We start from the raw sequence: 17,565 nt of genomic DNA on the forward strand, positions 1-17,565 counted from the left end.
TTCAAGGGAAGGTCTCTGACTGCTTCTATGTTTGATCCCAGCGAGATCTCCGGAGCGCAGCTCGCTGCGCCCCTTCTCTGTGGTCAGGCCTCCTCCCTCGGGCAGGGCCGGGTCTGCTCCTTTATGGGGGGCTTCGGCTGCGACACCCTGAAGCTCGCCCAGCCCAGCCCAGGGCTGGCTCGCTGCTCCAGGCCTTGTGATGACAGCATGGGCCGGGCGGAGCGGATTCGCTCCGATGGGGCGGGTGTTTTACACACACACACACACACACACACACACACACACACACACACACACACACACACACAATCTGCACCAACCTGCAAAGCTTTGTTGGCCTCTTTTATATCTTCTATTTTAAGTTTCGATCTAAAAAGAGGAGAAAGCAGCCAAAATGGACTCCAGAGACTTGGGGCCGCTCCCCTAGGACGTCGCGGGGCCTCTGGAAGAAAAGGAGGCCGGGGAGGTCCGGGGCCGCGCCAGAGGCTCACGGGGAAGTCGAGGACTTCTGCGGAAGGCTCGAGGCCCCCCTCCCTGGTCCCCCCACTTCCTCCAGGCCCTCCCAATGACAGAATCTCAGGCCCGGAATCGCCCCAGCCGGGTCTGGCTCTGCGGCTCCTCTTGGGCCGATTCTCATCTCCAGCCAAAGCACCGCCCCATCCGCTTGCCACCAGCTTCGGCTGCCCCTCAGAGGGCCGGGTTGGAGATCTGGCCTCCCTTTCCCTTCACTCTCCTCTCCTCAAAGGCCCTCCCGCTGTCCACGCTGCCCCTCCTGGGGCCGGCCGGCCCTCCCCCAGCTATCAGCTCCTCCGCCTGAAGCCCCTTCCCAGAGTCAGTAACCCCCAGGGCTGCCCAGGCCTCGCTGGACGAAGCAGCACATCCTGGCGGCCTTTCAAAGGCCTTGGGGCCGCTGCTCCTCCCCAGCCCGGCTTCCTGGCCTCCCTGCTGCCGCGCTCCCCCACCAGGCTCCCAAGAGCAGGGGCTGCCTGGTGGCGGCCTCCTTGGTTCGGCAGGCCACGCGGGTGACTGGCTGACGGCTCCAACGCCTGGAGCCCCGCGCGGCGCCCACACGCGCCTGGGCTCCGGGGGAGAAGCCTGAGGCGCCCGCTCTGAGCTGCCTCTCGCCAGCCTTCCCGTCCCGAAAGCTTCATTCTAACAGATTTCGGCTCTGCCCACCCCCTGGCCCACTGGCAGCTCTGACTCTCGGGTAAGAGGGTCGGAGCCCCGCGGGCTGGCTCTGACCGCGCAGACCACGCTTACAAGCGACCCGTTTCACAGAAGACAAAGAAGAAAAGTTACTCGCTGAGCTTGTTGCCGAGCTCCTGAAGGGCCTGTTCCTGGTCCCGAGAGACTCTTTTCAGCTGCCGATTTTCATTCTGGAGGCTCAGGAATTCCTTCAGGAACAAGGAAAACACAAAGACGTGTCAGAAGGAAGAACACATCGGTGCCCTGTCTAACACGCCTCAGCCACGCGCTCGAGGCCGCCGCCTGCCCGCCGTCACACGCGGCCCAGCAGTGACGCGCGCAGCCTCCAGAGGCCGGGGGCGCTCGCGGAGCGCGCCTGGCCCTGAGAAGGGCTCTCCGGCTCTCTCGGAGAGCCGCCTCCTACACAGAACACTGCTACGGACGGTCAACGTTTTACCGCCATGTACTTTTTTCAGGCTCGTGATGTGTCGCGTCTCGCTTCTCAGCTGGCACAGGGCCTCGCTCTCCCTCTGGAGGTCCTCCTGCAGCGTCTGCCTCCACTCCTTCTCAATCTTCAAATCGGTTTCCAACTGAGCCCTTCGGGCACAAAGAGAGACAGAACATCAGGGCTCAGGGCAGGCAGCCACAGATGTAGAACTGGCCAGGTCAGAAAAGGGCCCAGACAAGGAGGGCAACCTGTTACTACTGTTTTCAATGGCGCAGACCCGTAAAAAGTGCCTCTGGGCAGAAGTTTATTTTCAGGTAGAAAATGCGTTTTCCCTTTGTAGGCTGTGATAGCGGCTGATGCTGTTCTAAATTCACAATTAACTAGCATTTACACAGCATTTCAAGGTCTGAAAGGCCCTTTTATAAATGGCCAGTGCCGTTTCTTCCACAAATCTTTTCATTTGTGGCTTAGAACACATGGTTTCTAGAAGATATTTCAATACAAAGAGAAAAAAAGCCAAAGTATTAGGTGAAAACGGATTCATCGAATCACCAGTTTGGAGCCAAGAGGAACCCCAGACGTGGCCTGGCCAACCCTCTCCTTTCACAGAAGAGGAAGCGCAGCTGCTCGGCCAGAATCAAGCATGGATTAGGCAGCAGAGGTAGGATGGACGAGGCTTGTGCCAGTCCTTCTGGGCCAGGAAGCACTACTCCGCTCTCCATGAACGAGCCGGCCCACATCAGGAAGCTAACCCTTGTGGCCATCCACGAGCCAAAGAAAGGTCCCAAATAGTCTTATTTGGAGCGTCTTGATCCGTCTCGTGTGCCAACATCCCAAACTTACTGACAGTCAAACAACTCCAAGAAGAGGCAGCTCAGACTGTCCTAGCTGCAATAACGGCAGCATCAGGGGCCGCCATCTTTTCTTATAAGACACTGGCACCATCAATCAGTCCCCCAAAATGGGCTCTAGGTCCTGGGCTGGACACTGGGGAAAGGAGGACGAGAACAAATCCGTCCTCTCCTGATGACGCTCTATTGGGAGAACCCGCTCCCCCAAGCTGAATAGGAGATAAGAGGTGTAACAGTTAAAATTTGGGGGTTAACTCAGGCAGGTAGAAATTAGTTTCTCTCTGCAAGGAGTATTAAATTTTTCGAGTTTTATTAAAGGTTGAGAATTTGAGAATATAACTGGAGAATATACCAGTAAGAGAAGCCCGTGCTAGGTGAGCCTGGGCCCATTTTAACCTCACCTACACTATGAAAGAGCCTTCTGCTTGCCGGCCGAAACAGGAAAGAGCCCCAGTAGCCTTAACAACCAGGTTAAATACCCCATCTCACTCTCGGCCCAGGTGAGGTTACAAGGCATTTTGGGAAGTGAGCAAGGACTTCTGGGAAACGTAGTCCCAGGTTCAAGTCTCCATTTTTACAGAGGGGACAGCCTGACCTCCACGATCAGCCAAGGACGTTGGGTCAAGCCTTGCGGAGGAGTCTCAATGACAAGAGACACCCCCAGCCCCCCCAGCCCCCCCACGCTCGCCATATACGTCTTGGGATAAAAGGGAAGCGCAGACTCACAGTTGTGTCTCCTTTTGGCATATTTGTTTCTGTAGGCTGTCAGACTGACTCAGACACTCTTGTTCAAATTTCTCATCCTCATTCTTGGCTTCCATTTGAGCCTTCTCTGCTTGCTGCAATCTGGTGTAATTCAAATCAACTTTGGGTAAAACTGAGGCTAGAACTAGGGTGTAAAAGGGTGAAGAAGACAAATAAAAGAAAAATGGGGAAATAGAACCATTTCTAAACAAAAACAAAGTCTGGGGGAAACTTACAAACTCAAATGAGAAAGAGCCACACAGAGCCTAAAGGCGGCTTCCGTGGTGTTCGATGCTGTATGATACACCCAGGACACGGTCTTCAGATTCGCTTTATTTCTTGTTTATGGTTAACAATGCAAAGCAGTACAACTTTTATCGCTTCCACGGAGTTTAGTCTAGCTTACAACCTAAGGACGGGCACTGCCGAGCACAGCCCTCCCTTGGCTTGCTGGGCTCCAGGCCATGGGAGGAGGCCGAGACCCCAGTGCAGCCCCGAGCCCTGTCCTGACCCAATGGCCCCGGGCGGTGGGGCCTGGGGGGGTTAAAGTCAAACCACGTCTGTGGTCGTTGGCACTCTGGCTCCCTAGACCACACAGGCTCCCACCAGCGAAATCATTAAAAAGGAAAGCTAAAGATGCCGTGCGTGTTGCCTTTCTTTCCTTGTTTCGAGCTTTGCTTCCCTACTCTGAGGACTCAACTCTAGGCAGCACGCGCCTCTTCTCTCTGCCTTGCCCCCCACAGCTTTTGCTATGAGAGATTTCAGAAACTGTGATGTTACAGTTCACTGCTTACTTTTCAAAGAAAGGCTCTCCAAGATACTGCTGGGAAGCGTGACTGATTGGAAAGCGCCACCGAGACGGGGGCCTACCGAGTCACATTCCAGCTGGTGAATTTCCTTTCAAAATTCCACCACTGGAGTCACAGAAGCACGTGTTTTCCCGGTGCTTCTGCAGGAGTTGCTCTATCCCCAGGTGAATAAGGAAGGGAAACCACCACTCAATGTATGGATCTTTGAAGGCCAAAACAAAATGCACGTTCTGTACCACGCCAATTCTCCATAGCTCTCCTAGAAGGATTAAGGGCATTTTCGTCAGGCCCAGCACAACAGGCCTTAAGGTTGTGCTACCATTAAAGAAGGCTTAACAGGAGTGGCCAACGTGAAAGAGACTCCAGCACAAAGACGGGCAAGGTGTGGGAGTCAAACGGATATTTAAAAATCAGGTGGAGCCATAAGAAAAAGAGAGTGCCAAAGGAAAGAAACTTGGGTCAGCACAATGTGGGAAAAAAGGTTGATTTAATTTTAAGCAATTTTATATTTTGCATTAAAAACTAGCCAGAAAATAAGGAGACTGTGTCTGGTAACCCTAACTTCCAATGGCTCCATTCGTCCGGGTGCAGAGAACTTTGGGGGAGAATTCAAATCCACTGGCTCACTTCATGACAGTGTATGACCACAGCAAAGAGAGTCCAGGGGCTTCCTAACACCCTTTTCTAATATTTCGTAGCATCTCTTTTAATAGGAACAAGTTGTACAAATGCAAACACCCTCTTGGAATTTGGAGATGCAGCAGGCATGAGGTGGCTTCAGAAAGATATATCTTTGACCAGTTTGTACTGGGGCTGCGTGTCACTGCTGGCACACTTGACAAATGACATTGCAATAGTCCTAGTTTGAGTTAACAGATCTTTATCACTTCAGGATGGGATGGACAGAAATAAAAGGCAAGAGAGAAGTAATAAAAATGTCCGAAATGTAAAAATTGGGATAAAAGAAACAAGACAAAAGAGAAAAGAAAAAAAGAAGAAAGAAAAGAGGATGTCAATAAAAGAATATTCATGTCAATAAAGCTTTAATAGTTATGTTTTTCATTGGTAGATTCAAAGAAAGCAATGGTAAGACATATGTTGACAGCAATATGACGGGGTAATGGAGGTCGATTACATTTTCCAACAATAAAAATGAAAAAGTCCACCTACAAATGATTAAATCTCTACACAAACCTTCGTTACTCTTGACCTAGATGGGTTTTATTTTAACATTTTTACGCCTCTTTTTCTCTAATTAAGAGTCTGTGCATCATTAGTTAAATGCTCCAAATGGTTTTACACGCTTGAATGTAAAATACTTGGCAAAGAGGTAGGCCAAATACTTCAGAATCAAACTCCTGACCCCTGATGGACTGATATGATTTAGAGTGGCAGAAATAACTGGGGAAGGCGATAACTCAGACTAGTAGAGCTCAAAGGCACTTAAGACCACCCAGCCCAAAGCCCTAATTTTGTAGATGAGAAAATGAGCAGAAAGACACAACGGCAAGGCCAACTCAGAGAAGCACATGCGCGAGACAGTGGAGATGGCAGGCGCTAGGCACGAGTCAGAGGCCTCCTTTTACCCTGGGTTTTCTTCTTCACGAGGCAATTATTTCCAAACAACAAAACCCAGTGGTAAAACCTGCCAGTCTCTTCCAACAGGTCACTGGCCTAAACCTTGCTAGAAAGGCAGCTGGGGTGACAGGTGGCAGGGTGCAGTCAGGGAAAACGAGTGAAAGGGGTGAAAAAGAAGCAAATGCTGCGGACGCCCTACCTTTGCTCCAGCTGCTTCATGGCGGCGGTGATCTTATTGGTCTTATCCTCCAGCCGACCAATTATTTCATTCTTTTCTTTCATCCCCTCTTCAGAGCCCTGGGTGAGAACATAAAGCTGCGCTGATTTGGGATCACCAAACCCTAACTATGCACTAGGTTTGCTTTACCGGATTGTTTAGGCATTCGAGTAAATGACTCCCATTTCTAGGAAGGTGACTGCACGGCACCAAGTCGCAGGAACACTCGCGTAAGCCCAAGTCAGAGGACTCTCTGCAGCTTGTACAGTGATCGGCCTTGTGAGAGCTGCAGGGACTCCTCTGACCAAAACAAAGAAGGTGGCAGAAGTCATTCTAATGTTAATATTTGAATTCTGCTCGTTTTAAGCACGGCCTTCCCTCGTGCAGAGTAAATAGGGAAGCCGTGAGAGCTTAGGCTTCCCTTGTCCTTTCATCTGGCTAAAATCGCCTTCTTCTCGGTCACAGTGGCGAGAGCAAGCATTCCCACAGTGCTTGCAAAGGCCTTTCCCCATCTCTTCCAGGCCCCCTGAAGGAGGTGCTGAGCAGGGGTGAGCCTCCCGGGGGCAGGGAGAGGCCCTGGGCTGAGCCCAGGAGCCCGGGGAGCAGGGAGGGCCGGGCCTCTACCTGCAGCTTCTGGTACATCTCGATGTTGATGGCTTTCACGTCCTCCAGCTGCTGGCGAAGGCCTATCAGCGTGTCTTGCTTCTCATGGATGTCCTTCTCCAGCAGCTTCATGGCGAGCTCAATCTCGTGTTTCATGCTCACTTGCACCATGAGCTCATTCTCCACATCCTGAAACACAAGCACGCGCCATGGGGCGCCCCAGGAGGCCTGGAGGGTAGGGGGGGCCCCAGGAAGCCCCTCCCCCAGCCTGGCCCCCCGAGCCTCCTGCCCGCAGCTGTAAGAGGGGCCCCCCGGCTTCACTTGTTAATCTTTTCTAGCGCCCAGCAGAGCGCACACGGTAAGTGCTCAAGGGCGGGTTAAAAGGCACGCGTGAACAGACGAGAGGGGCTTCGAGCCGAATCTTCAGACAAGGCTACTTTCCAGCCATCACCAGTGACCGGCTCTCCACCCTGAGATGGAGGGCAAGAGGAGGTGCCGACAACGACAAGGATGAGCACTTCTCTCCAGCTTCCCCTCCCCGGGGCCGAAGGTGAGGCACGCTGTGCCAAACAGCCCCCGGCTGGCTGCTGCTGTCACAAAGCGGGGGGAGCCTCACCTGCCGCAGCTGAGCCTCCTCTCGGAGCTGCCTGCGCGCCTCGTTGTACATTTCATCCAGCCCCTGGCGAGACTGCTTGTACGTCTGCAGCTCGGTCTCCACGTCCACTTTGGTCACCTGGGAAGAGAGCAGAGGGGCCGAGGCTACCCCCGTTTCCCGGGAGGAAGCTCCGACACAAGGCGGCCACGCCACCTGCGGGCGGGTCATGGAGGAGGCCCCCAACGGGAGGCCAAGGGGTGACGAACAAAAGTTTGGCTCAGCGGCCGGCTGACGGACACACAAAGATCCCAGCCACGTGGCCAAGAACCTGACAAAGCTCCTGGGGAAAGGCGACGCGTCGTCCCAAAGAACCTCGGCGCTGAGCAGCACTTCACAGCACAGACGAAGCTCGGCTCCAAATGCGCCCGTTAGTCAGGCCCACGGGTGGGAGGCCACGGAGGAAAGCAGCCACGCTGGCCCGAGAGCCGAGTCCCGCCTCACTCCAGAGCAAAGACGTCCTGCTACCACATGACTGAAGTACCAAACTGCCTCCCCCAGGACGGACTTGCTTCACTGTTTCCCAACTGGTTTACGTCTGTAATAACAGCCCGGTACCATTCCTGCGTGAAGCCGTTTCCACAAACACTACCCCGTGGGACAGTAACACCCCCAAGAGCTGCCGGGCCCAGGGTTTGACCCCCTCTGAAAGTCTCTGTCTTCTTCCATGTGGTCCCTTATCTGGCTCTCCCTAGCGGGCTGACGCTCACTCCCCAATCACTCGTGACCACGCGTGCCGCACACGGCACGTGACCCAAAGGGACGTCACCAAGACACTCAAGGAGCACCGAAGCGATGACTGATCAGATTCATGGTCTGATCAAATAAGAAACAGATTCACAGGAGGCAAAATGGGAACTTTGAAGGATACGCAATTAAAAAGGGTTTGCACACACAAAAACAATGGAGCTCAAATGAAGAGAAAAGCAGGAAATTGGGAGGAAAATCTTTGCAGTAAGTTTCTCTGATCAAGGTTTCATTTTTAAGCCCGAGAGAGAGCTGAGGTAAACGTATCAGAGCAAGAGTCATTTGCTCATTGATACATGGGCTAAAGATATGAACTGGAAATTCTGTGATTCCTTATCACACCTGTCAATTAAGCTAAGTTAATGAAAAAGGAACCTGACAAACGCTGGAGAGGAGGTGGAAAAACTGGTACATTAATGTACTGGGAACAAGTCTAGCCACTTTTTAAAGCATTTGGAAATATGCCCCCAAAGCTATTGAGATGTGCATTCCCTCTGAACAGTAATAACTCCTCCAGGCCTATACCCCAAGAAGATCGAAGAAAGAGGACAAACACCCCACGAACAAAAATATTTATAGCATTTCTTTTCATGGTGGCAAAGGACTGGAAACTGATGGGATACCCACCACCTGGGGAACAGCTGAACGGGTTATAGTATGTGAATGTAACAGAATGCTATTGGGCTGTCAAAAAAAATGTATAAACTGATGCACAAAATGAGCAGAGCCAGGAGGATAATTTATACAATAGCAACATGACTATAAAGACAAACAATTCTGAGAGACTTGGGAACGCTAATTAGTATGAGGAGAACCACGATTCCAGAGAACTTGTGATGAGATCTACTAAAGAGAAACTTCCAGATCAAGGAGTGGTGGATTCAGAGTGAAGACAGTCTGTCTCCTCAGCCACGGGCGATGCAGAAGAAGGTGATATTTGCACCAGGCTTTTCTTTTCTTGATTTCTTATCTGAGGGGGGCGGGAGAATGGGAAGCCGAGAATGGCAAGTGGAAAATAGAACTGAATTTCAAAAAAGAAAGTGTTTGACGTGTACCTCTAAGTGTTGTTGCGTTTTCATTAAGATCAGTTTGTTTTCACTTCGTAACTGATGGTTCTCTTCTTGAAGTTTAATGATATTGTTCTTTGCTATTGCTAACTACATATGAAGAGAAAGGGACAAGAAGAGAGAACGTTAACATCTTTTTTTGTGAAAAATATTATTCATTGAAAATCATTACTAAAATCTCTTGAAACTTGTTCCCTTGCATAGGATGTATTCATGTGCTCTATGCACCTCCCGCCATCTCCCAACAAGTTACGCTCAGAAATATAAGTTGGGAAAAATAAAATCCTCAAAGAAGAGTTTTCTAGTTCCATACACAGAATCACAGGATGACTTAGGGCTTGAAGAGCCATTAAAGACTGTCTGGTCCAAGTGAGTTTCAGAAAGTAGTCTGAGAAATAGAGTAAGATTCAATGCTCACAGACTTGGCTCTGGCAGGGACCTCAGAAGTTATCTGGTCCAACCAGCTCAGTGTCTTACAGATAAAGAAATTGAGGCTTAGAGGGGCAAAACAACTTCCCAGAGTCATGCAGGCAGTAAATAGCAAAACTAAGATTCAAACCCAAGTCCCCTGGCTTTAAAACCAAGGACTTCTCCACACTGTCGCTCACTGGATGCCTCTCCTCACTGTCAGAAGGGCAGCTGGGATGGCTTAATGGATAGAGTGCCATGGCCTGGAGTCAGGAAGACTCTTCTTACTGAGTTCAAAGCCAGCTTCAGACACTAGTCGTGTGACCTTGGGGAAGTCTTTTAGCCCTGTTGGCCTCAGTTTCCTTAACTGTAAAATAAGCTGAAGGAAATGGCAAACCATTCTAGTATCTATCAAGAAAACCCCAAAAAGGGGTCACTGAGAGTCAGATTATGACTTTAACGACTGAGCAACAAAACGTCCCTGTTTTGTTCAAAAGCAACGGCCTCCCCTGTGGAAAGAAAGCTCTTTACTTTTACCTCATCCCCCCTCACTCCAAACCCAGTGGAATTATACCTTATAACCTGCTTCCCTCTTCCTTCTACCCAAGCAAGAAGGGGCAGAAAGGAACTACAGCCTCCACTTAATAAAAATGTCTCCTACTCTTAAATCAAATACAAACTAAAGGGGTGATATTAAACTTTCACTCTACTTTTAGTCTTTACTTCTCACATCCATTCAATTATGTGGATATTGGGAAATTGAACGTCAATTCAAATATGTGCTCTGTAGCAAGGTATCTGGAAATTACACCAAGACTACGTTGACAACCATCAGGACCTGAAATCATTTCCAATGTTCAGTCCGTTAGCAGGGACATTCAAACAATTTTATCTATGGCAAGACTAATCAAAAACTCAATACAAAAGTTCACAGCATCAATTTAAAGAGCAAAGGAGGAACCAGAGACAAAGGGGAAGCATCAGACCTCTGGGCTCCTTGATTGATGCGAGGCAGCTCCCTCTAGGATCAGCAGTCCATGGGGACAGGCAGCCTCGGGGCCTCACTGGATAGAGGTCCAGGCCTGGAGACGGCGATCCTGGGTTCTGGCCTCAGACACCTCCTAGTGGTGTGAGCTGGGCAAGTCACTTAACTCCAATAGCCTATCCCTTATCTACTTGTTCCCATATTTACTATTCCTATGAACTCAATCGTTGTGGGAATTGGACCGTGTTGTGGGCTAATAGGCTGTTCTTAAAATTACTGATAAAGCTTCCTAAATGGGGAATGAATTGAACGACCTGGGTTCCAATCTGGTTTTGCCTCAAACTAGCCCAGGGACCAGGGAATATCCACTAATACAAATGCCACATGGGATCATTCTGGTAACAACAGGGGGAAATAATTGTGCAATAATGCTTGAGGATAAAGTCTTTTGGCTAGACTAAGATGGACAAATCTATTTATTGAGACAGTATGGCTATAAGGAAGCCTCTAGATATAGGTGAAGGGGCATTTGAGTACAATTACAGGTGAGTTAAGGGTTGGAGGCTTTTGGTGTCTTATTTTCAATGCCCCAAAGTTTTCTTTAGGAGACCCATTTCCAGAAGCAAGTATCTCCAAGGCCTACCAGGAGGAGCCTGGTTCCTTTTTTTCCCTGGGAATTAATGACAGTTATCTCTATCACAGATATCACCCAATTCAGCTTTTGTAAGAGCTTACATAAAGTTCATGCAAATAATGAAAGGGACCACCAGGTCTGTGAAGTAAAGTTATACATTACTGGACGTCAATACCTCTTCAATCAGTCTAGTGTTTGACTTTTCTAATGAATCGACTCTTGAATGAAGGCTGCTGACTGTGCTACTGAAAGTAATAAAAAAAAAATATCATTTAATTACAACAAACTCAAAGAGGTAAACCCATTTGTTATGCCAAACCCAAATGCTGGTTGGCATAAGCCAACTTCCCAGCTCAGACTGTTGTTCAGGAAATATTTTATTTACTTGGATCCTGATTTCATTTCTTGCTTCAGTAGAAGAGCAATAACTCGACAACAACCAAAGTTTTCACATACTTTCTATTCCAATTTTTTTTTTTAGTTTCTTGTTGCTTGATAACTATCTCCCCCTTTGGGTCACATTATCTGTACTTGGTATCAACATAAAGTTGTATTCTGGAAATTCTAAACAGGACAAACTTAGATATTATTAAATTCTATTAAAACACAGAAATATGGTTCCTATCTGGGTGCATATGGTTGAAACAGAAGAATTAAAGTTGGAGGAAACCTAAGATAGCACATAATCCAATGGTCTCCTTTTACTCAGAGAGGTCACAAAGTCATAAAATTAGTAACACAACTGTCAAAATTCTTGGCCAAGAATCTGCATGTCCACTCTTTAAATCTAAACAGGGTTTAAATTAAATTTAAAGGGTTTAGTCTTAAATCACAGGCATGCTTTTGTCCCTCTTGATATTTCTACAAGGCCCAAAGAGGTCTTCCCAATTACCCCTGGGGTTGGAAAATATGGATGAGAAGAGTCCTGAAATTTATAAGCATCAGGACAGCTGGTCTGTAGAAACAAGATGCCGATTATGGATCTGGAAAATGCCAGCATAACCCGCGGGTACTTTTCTGTATGTCGGAAAATGAAGGAGTTTCGCTTCTGGGTTCAACTTTTAGCTTCACTCCTTTTTGCCATGATTCCAACTGATCTCCAGTGACATGTTACATCCAAAGGACGGGTTCAGAGATTTAACAACCTCACAACTTTCTCACCAGCAAGCTGAAGGGTATGTTAGTTTGATACTAAAAGAAGAAATGCTTCAGATTCTGGTTATTCCATCATTCCTCTTCAGCAGTTCATAGATAAGGATTCATAAAGGCATCTGGATTGCAGCTATTCACTGACCTTACCAGGCATTCAAAGACCTGGACCACTGGGCAGGATTCCATCCTTCTATGCTTAGGGCAAAGTGGACTAGTCTTTGTTCCTCAAATATGCTCCCCCCTCCCTAGTTTTGCTTATACTATAGCTTGCCCCCAAGTGTCCTTCCTTCCCCTCTTTACTTATTGAAGCCGTATCTGCCTTTAAAGTCCATATCAAATGCTACCTTCTCCAAGAAGTGTTCCTTGGCCTCCCTAGACGGTCATTAATGACCATTTCCTTCTGAACATGAACAATCTGCTGTTACACATTCCTCAAAGGGACTTGCCATGTAATACTAGGGATGACAACTACCTGAGGATGGGTCACATGCCCCTCTTGCACTGTGAGTGTAGGAGGGCACACACTCTGCCCTCTCTAAACGTGATATCTACCCCAAAGTCTGGCCCACTATTCTTACACAATGCAGGTGGCGTCATTTTGCAGAATAATCCATGTATGTAAATATAAAGGATGCATTTGAAAACAATTTTGTCGCTGTATCTTTATAAGGTCAATAGTAAAAACATATCTTATTCCATCTGTCACCTGTTTCTTAAAACAATTAAAGAAGTAAAAAGACCTTGTCAGATAGATTCTCCTTCCAACTCCATCTGGGGAAAGGGTTGCAGCTTCCCTTCCTGTCAGTCATAATGTTAACATTATTGTCAACTACATAAACCTCAGCATTTCAGATCTGGTCTCCCTCCAGGGTAGCTCCCATCCTTGCAAGGGGCAAAAAACGGTTCTGAGATGGAAGATGGCCGTTGACCACGTCCCTCACTTAAGCATGAACTATAGCTCTGAGATTTAAAGCAGAGAGAAAAAATGACTGTTTGAATGACCAGAATCCTACCAGGGAACTCCCAAGCTCTGCTTTTCTCAAAATTTAAGGGAAATGATATAGCTCTTTTTAAAAAAGTACAACTCCCCAGGATTCCTTCTCATTCTCTGCTGGAAATGAAAACTGTCTTCAGTAATTTCACTGACCGTTAAACCCTGTGAGGTTTCTGCTTACCAAGGAATAGATGAGAAGAGGGTCGAGCTATCTGCAAGAACTGTAAAATAATACTGAAACATCTATTTACTAGGTATCCATAAATACTTACTTCAGTTGCCTATTTAATTCTTCAACATAATTCTTTTGGTCCAAAATGGCAGCGATTTGAACATTCCTAAAATAGAGAAGTAGTGACCTTAGTGTTTTTATGGAAGTGTGTGCCCAAGGGTGTATTAAGCCATCTAGAAAGGACTGTAAAAATACTTTTGGGAAATTCTATGATAAGAATGCATTGTTCTTCTGCAAATAAGAAAAACCAAAAATCTTGTAACAATATGATAATGAGCTGGAAAGATACAAACATACTGAAATGATATATGCACATATATAGAAATGCATAAGTATATGACACTCAAGTGGTATCGGTAATTGGAGGTTCCCTTGAATGATGCTGATTATAATCTCTCCATGCTTGTCAAACCTGTGTGACTCCTGTCCACGCCTGCCTCAAGGAGGCCCATCCGGTGTTTTCTTTGCCTTTCCTGCTTTCTCTCAACAGTGAGAAGATGTCAATGGAGGCCTGAGGCTGTCCCACTTAGAGTCCCTAACTCGTACCACAGTCATAAATTTCCTAATGACATCCTCTAAGCCATTACCTAGCAATCAACTGCCAAACATTTGACCTACTACCTGCCAGGCACTGAGCTGAGTGCTGAGTGGACAGTCATCTTTGTTAAGCAAATGGTTTGCTCCACCAGTTAGAGCAAGCAACACTCTCATTGGTCTATCTGTAAGCAAATGCACTCAAATATCTGCTGTTAAATGTCACACACTGTTGTGCTGCCATCCTGAAATTGCTCAAGCAGAGGAATTCTGTGAATAGTCTTGCTCACATGTGTCACTGGGGCATAGGAACAGATCAGTGGAAGAAATGAACAGCAGGGCTTTTTTATAACTAATCTTTCCCACTTAGCTTCATAAAATTTATTTTAAAAAGTGAAAATGAAAAATGGGAGGAACCCTATTGCAAAATTACACCAAATTACCCATTATTAAAATATTTGAATTAATACTGACTTACAGAAAATTTATTTTGATTTACACTTAAATTCGTGATTTATCGTGAAATAAATCAATATATGTGAAATAATTTATGAAGATCATACCTTTCTTTACTTCCAATATCCTCTTCATTCTTTAAATACATAGAAAAATCAATTACCCCAACCTGTAGTAAATAAAATTATTTTTATTTAAACAGGAAGATATCTTAAAATAATAAACAAAACCAATTTTTTAAAAATGACCAGAGAGTTTGATTAATGTAAATTTTTGTTCTTAATGAAACTGTAAGTGACATAATATTTGACATATATATAGGGCTTTAAAGTTCACAAATGACTTTATATACACCCTCATTCAAGCCCTACAAACTCATGAGGTGGAGATTATCACCTTTATTTTCACAGATAATCAGGAGACTGAAGTGGAGAGACAGGATTGAACCAGCTCTTCTTAACTCCAACACTTTCACTATCATCGTTTTATTCTGTCTGTCCCTTTTTAATCTAACTCTGAATATTATTTTCCACTTACTTGTGAGTCCAAGTCTTCTCCCTTTACACACAGATTAGCATCAATCACATTCAGGCCTACCAGAAGCCCAACGATAACTGCTCCTTCTTCTTCCATCATTAGAGCATGATATTCATAGAATTCACTGTCAAATTCAATAAATATAAAATCACAAATTCATTTCAAACATTGAATTTTAAAATCTGGCCAACTCATTCACAATATTAAGACAAAGCACAGAAAAACATTTTCAGACTCTTTCCCACAAAATAAGTAACTTTTGAGAATTTAAAATTACTTTTCAAAGTAATAAATGTTGGAGGGAATGTGGAAAAATTGGGACATTAATGCATTGCTGATGGAGTTGTGAATTTATCCAACCATTCTGGAGGGCAATTTGGAACTATGCCCAATGGGCGCTAAAAGACTGTCTGCCATAGCACTGCTGGGTTTGTACCCCAAAGAGATCATAAGGAAAAAGACTTGTACAAGAATATTCATAGCTGCGCTCTTTGTGGTGGCAAAAAATTGGAAAACGAGGGGATGCCCATCAATTGGGGAATGGCTGAACAAATTGTGGTGTATGTTGGTGATGGAATACTATTGTGCTCAAAGCAATAATAAAGTGGAGGAGTTCCATGGAGACTGGAATGACCTCCAGGAAGTGATGCAGAGTGAGAGGAGCAGAACCAGGAGAACATTGTACACAGAGACTGATACACTGTGGTACAATCAAACGTGATGGACTTCTCCTTTAGGGGTGATGCAGTGTCCCTGAACAATCTGCAGGGATCTAAAAAACACTATCCACAAGCAGAGGATAAACTGTGGGAGTAAAAACACCGATGAAAAGCAACTGTTTGACTACAGGGGTTGAGGGGATATGACTGAGGAGAGACTCTGAATGAACACTCTAATGCAGATACCAACAACATGGAAATGGGTTCGAATCAAGAACACATGTGATACCCAGTGGAGAGGTGGGGGGGGGGGGATATCTTTGTCTTTAATGAATAATGCTTGGAAATGATCAAATAAAATATTACAAAATTTAAAAATTAAAAAATAAAGTGGAGGAATTCCATGTGAACTGGAACAACCTCCAGGAAGTGATGCAGAGTGAAAGGAGCAGAACCAGGAGAACATTGTACACAGAGACTGATACATTGTGGTACAATCAAATGTAATGGACTTCTCTACTAGCAGTAATGCAATGATCCAGGACAATTCTGAGGGACTTATGAGAAAGATGCTATCCACACCCAGAGGAAGAACTATGGGAGCAGAAACACAGAAGAAGAACAACTGCTTGATCACAAGGGTTGATGGGGATATGATTGGGGACGTAGACTTTAAGCGATCACCCCGGTGCAAATATCAATAATATGGAAATAGGTCTTGATCAATGACACATGTAAAACCCAGTGGAATAGCACGTTGGCTACAGGAAGGGGCTGGGAGGAGGGGAGAGAAAGAACATGATTCATGTAACCATGGAAAAATATTCTAAATTAATTAATTAAAAATAAATTAAATAATTCTAAATTAATTAATTCTAAACTAATTAATTAAATAAATGAACTTAAATTCTTTTTTAAAAATTACTTTTCAAGTCATAAACTTATAAAGGAGATAATAACAGGAAGGGCCAAAAATTGAAATGGAATACTACTATTAAGGGAGTGTATAAAAACAGCATGAATATTAAAAACTTTGTTCAATGCCTTTCCAAATAAGGTCAAATGTTTTATTTAAATATGTGATTTCTAATTAATCTTCAGACCATCTTTGTGAAATCATACTTACTTGTAACATAACAGTTACCCAATTACAAGAAAGGAAAAACACTTTTTTGCTTTTGTTGTTAACTTCAGTCACATAATGACGGAGGAAGCCAAATACCAAACCCAGAATCTAGCTCTCCTGACTCTCAATGTGGCACTCTCCTCAAAAGGAATGGTACAGATGGAATTTTATCTAACACTCCTTTACACTTTCTGACTTGACCTTACATTTATAGTTTACATTTTAAATACCAACAAAAGAACCTTTGTTTGGCTAGGTATTGCTAGGAAAAGGAAAAGCCTGTGGTATTAAATAAAATATTCTGATACAAATGGATATTCAGAAAGCTGATTCAAGAAAATAGACTTAAGTTTTAAAAATTACCAAATACAGTATCTACTAACCTTAGGAGATCCCTTTGAATTATTAAACAGCGCAAATAATCAGCCATTTTCTTTTGCATGAGGGCCAATCTTAACCATGCTCTGGCACGACCCAGGGGGGTCCTGGAAAAACAAAGAAAACAAATCACAAAGCAACCAGTAACCTAGATGCATTTAACCTAGAGCTAATCTGTTAAGAGACCCTTTTGGGGGGGGGGGGGGGAATAAACAAAAAGCATTTCATTTCTAGTTTGGGTTCAGTTTCTACAATGAGTAAAACCCCTCAAATACCTGGGAGTCATTTATCTGCCCCTATGAAGGGAAATCCTGCAGGACACCAGAAGACTGGTGCTTCCAAGAAGTGACCCACTCTAGAGAAGCCCATCTCTGCCTGGCCAGGGGAGAAGAATGCTGTCCATGCCAGCGGATGTGATTTTCTTTGGCCCTACTAGTTATGGACCTTGGGGCCTGGGCAGATCACTTTTCCTCTCTGAGCTTCAGTCTCATTTCTATGGTTCCTTCCATCTCTAAATTCTATGACTTTTTCTTGGGAAATTTTATCTAATTAGAGTACTTTAGTCAATA

General features: G+C 45.6%; 1 protein-coding gene across 6 annotated transcripts in view; it reads right to left on the reverse strand.

Moving 5' to 3' along the window:
* Window positions 1–17,565, reverse strand: part of RUFY2 (RUN and FYVE domain containing 2) — a 35,767-nt gene that overhangs the window by 3,006 nt on the left and 15,196 nt on the right. The window contains exons 4-16 of one of the 6 annotated variants that reach the window (XR_008911613.1): window positions 17,002–17,103; window positions 14,834–14,957; window positions 14,404–14,465; window positions 13,347–13,412; window positions 11,104–11,173; window positions 8,890–8,991; window positions 7,052–7,168; window positions 6,457–6,624; window positions 5,815–5,912; window positions 3,211–3,330; window positions 1,653–1,782; window positions 1,300–1,394; window positions 321–442 (exon numbers count right to left, since the gene is read on the reverse strand). Coding sequence is in view for 3 of the 6 variants with exons in the window: in XM_007478254.3 (XP_007478316.2) it covers window positions 321–369; window positions 1,300–1,394; window positions 1,653–1,782; window positions 3,211–3,330; window positions 5,815–5,912; window positions 6,457–6,624; window positions 7,052–7,168; window positions 8,890–8,991; window positions 11,104–11,173; window positions 13,347–13,412; window positions 14,404–14,465; window positions 14,834–14,957; window positions 17,002–17,103 (1,303 nt within the window). In the remaining 3 variants the exon portion in view is untranslated. Of the gene's footprint in view, window positions 1–320; window positions 443–1,299; window positions 1,395–1,642; window positions 1,783–3,210; window positions 3,331–3,541; window positions 4,924–5,814; window positions 5,913–6,456; window positions 6,625–7,051; window positions 7,169–8,889; window positions 8,992–11,103; window positions 11,174–13,346; window positions 13,413–14,403; window positions 14,466–14,833; window positions 14,958–17,001; window positions 17,104–17,565 lie in introns of those variants that run through there. The other 5 variants (XR_008911614.1, XR_008911616.1, XM_007478255.3 and 2 more) reach the window with 5 other exon arrangements.

This window comes from Monodelphis domestica, chromosome 1 (assembly GCF_027887165.1).
Source record: "Monodelphis domestica isolate mMonDom1 chromosome 1, mMonDom1.pri, whole genome shotgun sequence".
Lineage (NCBI taxonomy): Eukaryota > Metazoa > Chordata > Mammalia > Didelphimorphia > Didelphidae > Monodelphis > Monodelphis domestica.